The following is a 12372-nucleotide window of genomic DNA, read 5'->3' on the forward strand; positions in this document are numbered from 1 at the left end:
TTTAAAATTAAGTAATAGTTATTATGTAAAATTAACATGTTGTGTAAATTATATAATTTAACGATTATTATAATATACACAAATGATTTAATGCAAATAATTAAACATAAATAAATAATTCATAAGAATATACACGCAGCGTTATTGTGTAGTAAAATAAGTAATAACATAATATGTGATATATATATGTTTATATAGCTTATATCAATTGCACCATTAGTATAATACATAGCATTTTGACCTTTTGTCAATTTTTCAGGAACACGAAACTTTAAAAGTAAAAAAGCTCGGTGAATATATATAATATGAACCCAATAGTTATTAGTAAGGTAAAAATACATTTCGTTAGTAACGACTAACGAGTTTATTCTTTTACTACACAAACTTATAAGACGTGTAATTTAATATTGTATTATACTGTTATATTATGTGTAATATAATATATATAACCTATGTTGCGTTAGATTTTCATAATATACATTATAATAAATGTAAAAAGCATATAGGTAACAAATTATGATATTTTTAGCTATTCAAGTGTTTAATATTATCAATAAAAAAGACAGATTTTTATAATTATAATTATTGATTTAAAGAAACGCTTTTAAAATATCAAAACACATCTTAAAAATATATACGCATCGTTCTGGGTTAAAAATAAACCATCTCTTCAAGAAATGTATAAAAATTCAAACAATTATTTATTCAGTCGATAGAATTTACTCAAGCAACTTCTAAATCTGAAGAATCGGGATCTTCTTCGAGTTCTTCTTCGTCTACGTGCAGATGAACTAACCGCATGGGATCATTCCCCCTAGCCGCGGCTGCCGCTACTGCAGCTGCTAGTCCATTAGACACTCCAGGCTGTTCCACTAGATGATGTTGCATTTTCCTCAGTCTATCTTGTTCTTCACGTCTTTGCTTTCTCCACTTTGCACGACGATTTTTAAACCATACCTAAGGACACAAGACATAACGAATTCATTTTTTGAATATAATGCAACAAAGACTTTATTTAATTTGTCCGTGAATACATTTTAAAATACCATTTATAGTATTACTATGAATTACCACTGGATATTACTAATTAAGTCACATTGAGTAATTGTTGAGATTTAATGCGATGATTTAATAAGATTAGTTTTTTATTTCTAAAACAAATTTCCTAATACTTTGGAATTTTTATAGCTGTCAATACTTTTCATTTGTTACAATACACATTTTGGTGTATATTTTTAGATTCGTTATTTTGGAGTCACTATTATGTTTTCATAAGTATTGATAATTAAAATAAAAATGAGCAAAGAACAGTAGGTATTTGATATTTAGTTTGAAACTGTTAAATCAACATAAGTCATTACTCATTGACAATACAATATTTTAAAACTCTGTTGTTCTTCTGAATAATCAATTATTAAAAATTAAAATTAATAAAATTACATTTTTCAAATATTAAATTACGTTTTACCTAGTTAATGACTATAATTCAAATATATATTCATTACAATTATTATAAGTTTTATAAATAAGAAACGTGTAAATACCTACATTGTATAGTTTTATATATTATGAAACACGTCTTAAATTTTAAATATATCTTTTTGTTTTACTTTATTTAGATAATCCTTTAGTATTGTAAATTGAATTCAAGATAAGTGTATAATTATTAATGAATAATTGCTATATACAATATTGTTTCATTGCAATATAATATTTTAATATAACCTGGCTATACGATATAATCTATTTACACGAATAGATATTTCAATAATAAATATTTAATTTGATAATAATTATTATGCGCATTGCACAGCGTAATATGGAATATACAGTTAAATTTTAAATCTTAAATACTAAATTATTTTATGTTTATTTAAATATTTGTAGATAGGCACAATGGAACGATCGAGTGTTTGATACAAAGAAAATTTAGTTAACAATAAAAGGCTTCGTAATTGAATTAAAATGTTTTATTTCTATTACGTAAAAATATTTCTTCTTTAATTTATGTTTAAATTACAGTAACAAATAATACTTTTTAATAAACTGTGATTAAATCAAGATATCATTATATAGTACATATTATGGTTATGCTCATGGAAGACATAAATGTTGGTTAAATATTCACTAACGCACACACACTCATATATATATATATATATTAACCTTGTATATTATTTAATAGGAATAAAGTTTTTTTTCATTTTCAAACTATTTATATATTTAATTAACAGAATATAAATAAATAAATGTTGGTGTTCGCAAACGTAGAAAAATGCATTTAATAATTTTAAAAATACGCTTTTACATAACTCTATGTTATTAGGTACCTACAATTTACATGTATTTTATTTTATTTCGAAAGGAATAGGGAGTATTTTTTTATTATGTCTTGCTTTTATTTTACATTTTCATAAAATATTCTTTTATAGATACAAAGAATTCTGATTATTACCATTGAAAAAATGTCATCACCTCCCCTGTCGCGTGCACGATGAAAACGTCAAAATACGCTACACGTAACAATAAGATAATAAATTGTAATATTATCACGTACATATATTGGGGAACATCAGTCAAAGACGGCCTTTGTACCAATTATTTCGGTCTCATAAACACACCAACGTTTTCACGGATCAGTTGAATTTTCCCGTGAAACACAGGTAGATAGGCTATATATATCGCATAATGGGGTGCTAATGTACTATAGTGTTCGATGGTGTGAGATTTGTCAAATTTTATACAGACATGATATTTAGTATTTATATACATAAAATTATATTTTATAGAATTATTTTTAGCTTTGATATAATCTTTGTTTTGTTTTAACGAAGCAATACAATGGGGAGGATGTTTAGTTTTTTCTGTAGATCAAAAAAATAAAATATAACGACATTATAAATTTGTATGTAAAGCATCAAAACGTTGTATTATGCACTTATAAATCATAATATTCTGAATTATTTAAATTTTCATATGTACATTCTACATTCAAAAAATATTAGTTGATACTCGTATAGTTCTAGTATAAAATAAAATAGCTTTAAAAGGTTACGATAACAATGATATAATATAAATAATGACTTAAGTTGACTAATAAAATGCATAATATACATTATGGCTATTTTTTTAGGAGGTGGTGCTGAAGAATGTTATTATATGAAATGTATGCAGAAATAATTCAAATTTTTCTATTGGTTCCAAGTGTCCTTATTTCCCACGTCCGGATTTGAATGATGACCAGGGATGGCGGCGGCCCTCAGGGAGCTTATTGTATTTTCCGCGTTACAGTTGAATAGCCTTATGATAATAATAAAAAAAATATACTTCAGCCAGCCATATTCTTATAAATATGGTATAAAAAAGAATATTTATTATGTATATAGTATTATAAAATAATAATATTTTATGAAAAAATAACACACAGCTCGCCTTAGTGCCCTTAGTAGTTGTTTATGTTTCGTTAAAAGGATTCTTTATCAAATTGACGTATTGTTTTTGCGTAATTCCTTCCCTTTTCCTTGCGGGTATCAGGATACATTTAATAAAAAGTTTAGGGTTCTTTCTGGATTTTGTATTATTTTTAATTTTTCGTCTGCTTTTTTAAACTTATGTAAGGATGAGGTATACTTATTAAGTCAACGAAAGTCGACACACAGATGAGCATTGTACACAATCAAAATAAATGAAGGAGAGCGATTTTATTTTTAAATATTACGACAAAGACACAAAGTATAAGTTTGATAAATATTTTAAATTTTAATAGTGAGAATAAAATATTGATAATATTTCTTTTAAGGAATCAAATAATTTCTGCCACACTATACTTTTATATTATATTATTATAATATTACTGAGGTGCATTTTAAACCCGAAGAAAATTATTAGCTATATAATTTAGTAATAAATATCATTAACGCAGGACAAAAGTTTTTCCCATTTGTATATACCACACGATAATTTATCTGTATGGCTTTATTTTATAAGTATTCATTATAAAACTAATAAGTAATAAACATAATCTATTTTAGTTAAAAAGTAGTACGAAAAAACACGAAATTAGAAATATTTATTGGACAAAAAATGTATTATTTTTAAATATTTTTTAAAGTATATAAAGTTCATTCAACATTGATAATTGTATTTATAGTAAATATAAGTACGTTTCATAAATTGAAGATAATGCTGTTTGTTTTAAAAAAAATATTAACACATTTTAGTTTTGTAATGATGGTTAAATTAATATATTTTGATGAAAATCCATTATTCTCTTTTATGGGTTTATGAATTCTAATGGCAAAACAGCTAATAATAATAAAAAGCTTTTGACACAATTGGAGATTTTCATTTATAAGGGTTCGAAGATCAACAAAAGCACAGAGTGCCCTAAGTTGGTTAATCATCGCCGAGGAAACTGTATAAAAGCCATTTCCCATTAATTCGTCTTGTAAACATGCGAATATTGTTACGGAAATAGAGAAAACGAAACCATATCATGAAATTTAATTAAAATAAATCCAGAAAGTTCATTGTTACCCTAAAGCCATTCGACCGAACCCAATCAAAACACTTCAGAACATGATTCCTCGCCCCTAAAATGAGCAGCTAAAGAGAGAGAAAAAAACCTCTTAACCCCGACAACTACATTATATTATATAGATTTCCTATCAATTACACCCCTAAAATAATAAACATGTGCGAGTTTTCACAATCGTTTATGGCAGGCTTCGATAATAACCGCATTAGAATACGAGGGAAAAGAAAATATTGTACTACACCGATATTTACTGTACATTTTTATCGTTACATTATTAGATTATGAATTCTAACTGTTTATGATTCTTTATTAGAATATATAGTCTTGTAAATAATAGTTGATTATTAGTTAAATTTAAAATTAATTAAATGTACAACAGTACAATACATGCACCAATATCCGAATATTCAAATCGAACATTAAAAACGATTTAAATCTAAAACCTTGAGTTATAATTTTATAATAAAATTTTGAAACTTGATTTTATAATAAATGTTTAAACATTAGCATATTATTAATACTTCTTACTTTACTCAGACTTTTATTTAATATAGTGGCCTTATTCCAAGTTAAATTTGATTTTGAAATACTTATAGATTTTGAAATTATATAAAATAAAATGAAATGTTATTTTAAATGTTAACGATAAAATTGTTTATAATGAGATGATTGACTATTGAAAGGTATAAAACAAAGTAACTAATTGTATATTAGTATTAATATTATTTTAAGAAAGCTACACTAGATTTTATTTTTAGTTATTAAATAAAAATTCATAGAAAAATACTTATACAAAATTATTTTGCATTACTATTTGAAACTTAAAATTGAGATTGTCACTTTGAAAATAAGTTGAAAAGTGGAGAATAATGCAGAATTCGAATGTTTATTATATGCTCTTCTCACCTTAGCGTAGCATAATAGCATGGTATAAGAGTATTTCGTATCTAAATTAAAAAAAAAAAACAATTGTAATTGGAGTTCAGGTCATGATCGTGCATTAAAATTATTCCACAGAAATTGGTAATTTTTTCTTTCAATTTGTTTGAATAAAATTTGATTGTAAACTTTTTATGTTTAGTTGGTATTTTTAAGATATAATTATTTTCGATTTTTGTTTTTTAGTAGTTACTCTAAGAAAAAATTATAGTGAACGTTAAAGAATGATAAAAAGGATGTACAGACGCTGGTTTAACATTGCTCAGTTCTAAATCATTTTGAGAAAGAAATCCATATTTTCAGCCATCAAGTTTAAAAATCGTACCTACTACACAACTATCTCATGCCGAGGTGGTTGCTATTAAGCAAGTATATACAAGTATCCAACACCCAGTTTTCCCATAAATGATTTTAAAATCATAGAATGTGTACTTAAAATATATATTTATGGTTAATAAATTATATAATTGTATGTGGCCATTTGGTTACATTATATAGTTTTGAATCGTTTTTTAAACATATATGTTCAAAAAATCTGAATGTATAAATTTTTAGGATCTACTTATTCTACTTCTAAGTGGCGTAAACTCGGGTGTAAATAAATGTGTGATAATATAATACTCAATACTTATATACTGAACTAGTGACTAGGTTGTTTAAATGGCGACTAAAGACTAAGTTCTAACCTCGACTCGTTCTTCTTTTAAATCCACTTTCAGTGCCAACTGCTCCCTGAGCACCACGTCAGGGTAATGTGTCTTCTCGAAAGTTGCTTCTAACTGTTCGAGCTGTTCTTCGGTGAATATTGTCCGGTGCCTTCTCTTTCTCTTGGCCGGTGGGCCGGCGAACATGGACGCGGGACCGTGATGATGACCGCCGGCAGTCCCGTGGCCTCCCGTCACCGCCATGGCCATCATGTAACTAGGATAGATGCTTTGGTAACCAGCCGCGGCAACTAAAACAATCGAGAAAAAATAATTGCAAATTAAATAATCATCACAGCGTTTCTATCAAGAAAATAGAACTTAAAACCGACCCCTGTAACCGTCGTATAACGCTAATTTTTTTCTTCGGTTTATTTATATTGCACGTATGTAGGTACAATGAATGCAGGTGCCCGCAGTGTTTAAGTTTCCGGAACAATATTAGGTATATACCTAATATGGTTATTACTTATTATACTTTCGGTGACCGTATAGAAACTATTCGGCGGAGAACTTTAAAGAACAAATACACGTCTTATAAATATTATTTGGTGTTGTTGTGGCGGAGTGGTATGGGGTGAAGGGAAGCAATTGGAAGAAAAACCCGCGAACATTGTACACTATAACACGGGCGGCGGAAGGGTCGATATATACGTATATACCATACACATTATTATATCACGTACGCGCATGTATACATATGCATACATAACACAATACCGCCGGGCCCGGGGCACCGTTGATCTGATTTGAACCGCAGACGGGGAACAATACAAACACGCACGGCCGTCGTTGTGCATTACTTATTCATGGTTGATTAAAGTTCGATCCGCGTGCGCGGGCATCGGCGTAGTCTCCTCGACCCGAGCACAGAGGTGCGTATGTGTACGAGGGGGCGAAACAAAGCTCTTAGGATTTGCTAGATTTAAGTATCGCGTATGTATACACACACACACACACACACACACACACATACATATATATGTATATAGATAGATTTGCTCACCACGAGCCCGGGGAGCCGAAACAAAACGTCGAAAACAAAAAAAAAAAAATAAACCCGAAAAGTCTGCCCGGAAGCTGTGAATATTACAAATTAAAAACCTTACCCGCCACGGCCCTAAGTGATTTATAATATACATATAGGTACCCACCTACTACACGGTATACTAAAACAATATATTAATATGAAAAATGCAAACTGATTGCAGATCGGCTGCGCATTCTACCGGATGTCGTCGACATTTGATTTTGTGTTTACGATGTAGGTACCCACATTATTATTATTATTATTGAGCAGGATACCTGCCTATGATAAAATGATCTTATTTTTAATACTTCTTCACTCTTTTGAAGTACTGTCTTTATAGATTATAATAATTTATAAATTTTGCTTTTCAAAAAAATGTTTTATTATTGTTTTGACACCTGTAAGAAATTAGGTAAATATTTTAGTATGGCATGATATACGAGTATATCTATAATTCATACTCGTATTTCAAAAAATTATACTAAACATGTGTATAGTTATAATATTTTCTTGACGACTTAAATGTACTTGTAATTTTTCAACCATTTCAATAATAATTTAACGAGTGTAAAAATGTATACGGTTTAAGGGCGTATATGTTTTTATTAGAACAGAAGTATTATTCAATACTGCATCAGTCTATATTATATAATATATATCGTATAATGCAGGTGTGTATATATAAATACGAACGCCAGAATGTATTTATTATTTATCTAGGGATTTGGGAAAATCACTGTTTCGTATTTTTTTCTCAATCTATGTTGATGTCGTGTTTACTTTAAACCAACGCGTTTATTTAATACGTGTATCATGGAAGTCAGTGATTTTTTAAATGCTAAAGTACGAGTATCAACAAGCGATTTTTGTCAGTGTGTGCAGGGTTAAAGCGTCTTCGTCTACCCCGCGAATATACCTTCGATCCGCGAAAACCCCTTTATGCTCGATCAGGTGTATTTGCATTGCATTATTATTATACTTGAAAATATCAGAAATTGAATGTCACACTGTGCACAAAGCATTGCACGGCCGCACGGCTTCACACGGTTCACAGGATCTTTTTGAATGCGCGAAGCAATTATTTGCGAAGCCTTTGCATATTGCAAATGGATTTAAAATACCACACAAAACACAGATGTTTACTGGGTGGCAAAGGGGAGATTTGTGTGTAATACTATCGGCTGTCCACGTGTCGAAAAAACACAGTGCTTGGAAATAAAATATGCAATATGTTATGTATAAAAGCATTTATATTATACGTGATCCGAGTATATATTTTACACAGTGTCAGCATCGAGCATTGACACTTCTGCATTATATTGTTAAAATTTAATACCTCATATATATATTATATTATATTTAACCATTTGAAAATATATTAACATTTTAAATGCGATGTAATAATGAATAAGATGAAGCCACACCTATAATAATATTGTACTTTTATTCACTACATTTGTTTCAATCACAATTAGGTATGTTGTATTATTGGTTTTTTATTATTATTATTAAAATGAACCACGGTAAATGTCCATAGATTTTACATATTATTTTTATCAAAAGACAATTAAAAAAAAAAATTACTGTTAGATGTTTCATATAGAGTCTTGTGCATTTTTCATGAAATTTCTGTCATGACTATAAGTAATAATTTTAATTATTGGTGTAGAAATAATTCAGTTGAAGTCTCTGAAATATTTGATCTGAATTTACATTATATTTAAATTTTCATGTAGAAACAATTTCACTTAAAATACGTTAAATGATATGGTTAATTTTTAAATTTTCTTAATGAGCGTCTTAAAATAAATAGTATTACTTCTATAAAAAACTAGAAAATGTTAGTTATTTAGTTAAAAATACCATCCCTTTCACCTATTCATAATTAATCCAACTCCCTTAGTATGATACTTATAGCACTTATTGTAAAAAAATATTTTATAAATTGTGTAATAAAAAAATTTAAGTTAAAAAATAAATTACATATTTATATGATAAATTTTTTTTTTAAATTTCAGTTAGTAAAAGTTATGAAGAATCTTCTATTAAATTATTGATCTTTTTAATAGAGCATTCGTTTATCGAAATTTATAGATAATAGACGGAAAAAAATCGAACATTTCCAATGTCAATTAAAATATTCCTGTTCTTTTTTTTTAGTTATTAAGTAAGTAGTGATAATTTTTCTCCTTTTAATATTGCAATTTGAATTTGCTACCAGTAACCTACCACTAATTTGAAGATCAAAGCATTTCGGCTACTATAAAATGTGTTTTTGAGTAAATGCATTTATTTTTTTAAGTCTGAATGGAAAAATAAATGATAATAATATGCACAAGTATTATATAAATATTGTACCTTATTATTTATTTTATTGATGTAAATTAAATGAATACTCAATACGTAATTTTTCCATTGTGTACTCTTTTCACAATCAATATACCAGAGAAGAATATAAATAAATGAGCCATACATAATAATATGCTGTGTTTAAGTTGCATTTTCTCAGTATTCCTATATAAAATAAGCGTTCGTCTTATTTTGCTGATACTGGCCTATAATTTCGATTCCCGTTTTTACTTTTAGCTTTTAAACATATATGTTATGTGTGGAAAACGATGTAATAAATATTTTAATTATTCAAGTAAAATTCTGGGAAATTTAGAAAGCAAAATTATGTTAATAATATTAGGTAGGTACCCGTTATTATAATTCCACATAAAGACAATAATTAAGTCATATTCAAAAATTGTAGTTCAACATAACTGCAGTGTATTCAGGAAAACGATAAATACCTCGATATTTAAATCAATATTGAATTTTAATATGTTATGTGGTATGAATATGATATAAGGTATGACAGTTTATCTTTAATTGTATAGATTCAATTTGATTTAATAACTTCAGTTGTCATTTTTGAAGGAATTGTTGAAAAATAAAATAGATGTCATTGAAAATATACCAAAGAAAATATGAAATAAAAATCAGAAATAGTTGTATCTCACATACGAGTAAATAAAATTTAGTTTTCAGTTATCATATTCCTAACAATATCTACTTATTATAATATAGTTATTGCAGTTTTATTAAGACTATTGCGATGAAATTTAACGAATTAAATATGTTTGTAATACGTATAGACAAAATATTTAGGAGGACTATATAAAGGTGGGCGAGTGTTCCAGCCGTTAATTTAGAAGGATTAGTAGGTATTTTTCTTCTTCTAAAGCTAATCTTTAAATTATTTTAAATTAAAATTGTAAATCATAAAATGTAATCTTAGACTATCAATTTTGGTTGTCATTATAAGGATTTATTGATTCATAATTTATTTTATTAACGCTATCATACACATAATACGTTTCTCACAGATATAATATATCCTGTGACAGTTCATACATAATAATCTTATGGCGAATTGATAAGTAGAATCTGTGATCTTCATAAAATCACGCGTTACATTGCAAAATTGGCGTGTATAATTGTAATAGTGTGTGTGGTCAGAGTTTATGAGTGTATTATATAGATATAGATTTGATTTATACTAACTATACTATACGCAGGGGTGGATCCAAAACTTCATCATGAGGGGGGGGGTAATTAAAATATATCCATCAGATACTATTCATATCTACTTAATAACATACTTATTAATATAAACACAATTAATTACTTATTATTCACTCATTAATATTCACCATTTACAATTTATTCTTACAAACTGGTATCAATGACAACATTTTTATACTTTTATAAATGTATAAAATTTAAATATAATAAGCTCAAGAGGGAGGGGGGGAGTATTTACCCTTTTACCCGTCCCTTGGATCTGCCACTGACTATACGTCAGATTCTACTCATCTTCTTAAACAAAATGCTAATGAAAACATTTGCATCACCAAAACATTATAATAAGCTGGTACCGTGCAGGTGATTGACGCGAAAACTTACCTAAGAAGTTTGCGGCAGTGGAGTGCGCGTATCCGGACGCGGCCGCTGCGGCTGCCAGGTGTCCAAAGCTCAGCGGCTGTTTGAAAAACCCGGTGGCCGCTGCCGTGGCCGCGGTCACGTTGTTGCGGGCCGAGGCTGCCGCGACGGCCGAGTCGTCGGACGATCTCGACGGGGCCAGTATACTGTCGATGGTGAACAGCGACGAACCTACTGCAGACGTCTTCGGCACAGCCGCGGAACCGGTCGCCGTGCAGGTGGCCATCGCCTGTCTCCGGGCGTTTGAGTCGCAATCGCACTGTTCCCGCGGCGGCGGCGATGACGACAAGCCCCGCTCGTCCTGCACCGCGGCCGTGGCGACGGCGGAGGCAGGTGGCCGTTCCGGGCGATCGCCGTTGTCGCCGAGACCTGCCGATGACCCGTAAACAGCACCGCCGCCGTCGCACGCCGTCCCGCCGAGTCGTCCGTCCAATTTCATCGGTTTTTGCAGACGTGGACGCACTATAATGATGTATCGTGTTCCTAATGTTCGCGGAAATCGGGTGCAGGACAGTGGCTACGGCGACGTTCACCGTACGGCCGCAATCGTCATCGTCATTTTCGTGTTGTCGTGTTTTGTTAAATATTGTTATTAATCCTTAGTACGGCGGCGAACACTGCTCGCGACAATGTATTATAATATTACAATATAAGACGTCGAACGACCAAAAATTAATAAAAATCGACTTATCCGATGTACCTGCCTATATATTGTACACACACGCGTATACTATTAATATTGCGTATTATACTCAGTGTTTTTCAGTATTACCCGCTAACGATAAACGTTTAATAGAGCCGTCAATCGTTTAAGTGCCGCGCGTTACGTTTGATTACCGCCGTCGCGGACTAGTGTGCGGGCTACAGCGGGGTGTCGGCTATACACCGCGTCGGGTTCGGGTGTCGCGCGCGATTGGTCGACTGCCCGTGGGGCTGGTACACCCCGGCTTGTTCTACGGTTCCGAGGGGCGTGTTCGGCGGCGCTCGCATAATCGGCGCCGTTCGGCATTTATTCGCCACCCTCCTACCCGCCAATCGCCGCCGCACCGTAGATCACCCCGCGCAACGTTTTACCGCTACCGCCGCCGCCGCTGACGGCACACCACCGGTCCCTGTCGTTGTATTTACACTGACACATGGGTCGCGCGCGCTCAGTTTCCTCACCAGCCACCGCC

General features: G+C 30.8%; 1 protein-coding gene across 1 annotated transcript; it reads right to left on the reverse strand.

Annotated features, from left to right (window-relative positions):
- Positions 1–627: 627 nt before the first annotated feature.
- LOC113558544 (homeobox protein goosecoid-like) lies at positions 628–12010 on the reverse strand. The gene is made up of 3 exons (XM_026964031.1): positions 11162–12010; positions 6163–6431; positions 628–957 (listed from the first exon to the last, which is right to left on the reverse strand). The coding sequence occupies exons 1-3, from the start codon at positions 11634–11636 to the stop codon at positions 724–726; spliced, it is 978 nt and encodes a 325-aa protein (XP_026819832.1). The 5' UTR covers positions 11637–12010; the 3' UTR covers positions 628–723.
- Positions 12011–12372: the final 362 nt, after the last annotated feature.

This window comes from Rhopalosiphum maidis, chromosome 1, assembly GCF_003676215.2.
Source record: "Rhopalosiphum maidis isolate BTI-1 chromosome 1, ASM367621v3, whole genome shotgun sequence".
Taxonomy (NCBI): domain Eukaryota; kingdom Metazoa; phylum Arthropoda; class Insecta; order Hemiptera; family Aphididae; genus Rhopalosiphum; species Rhopalosiphum maidis.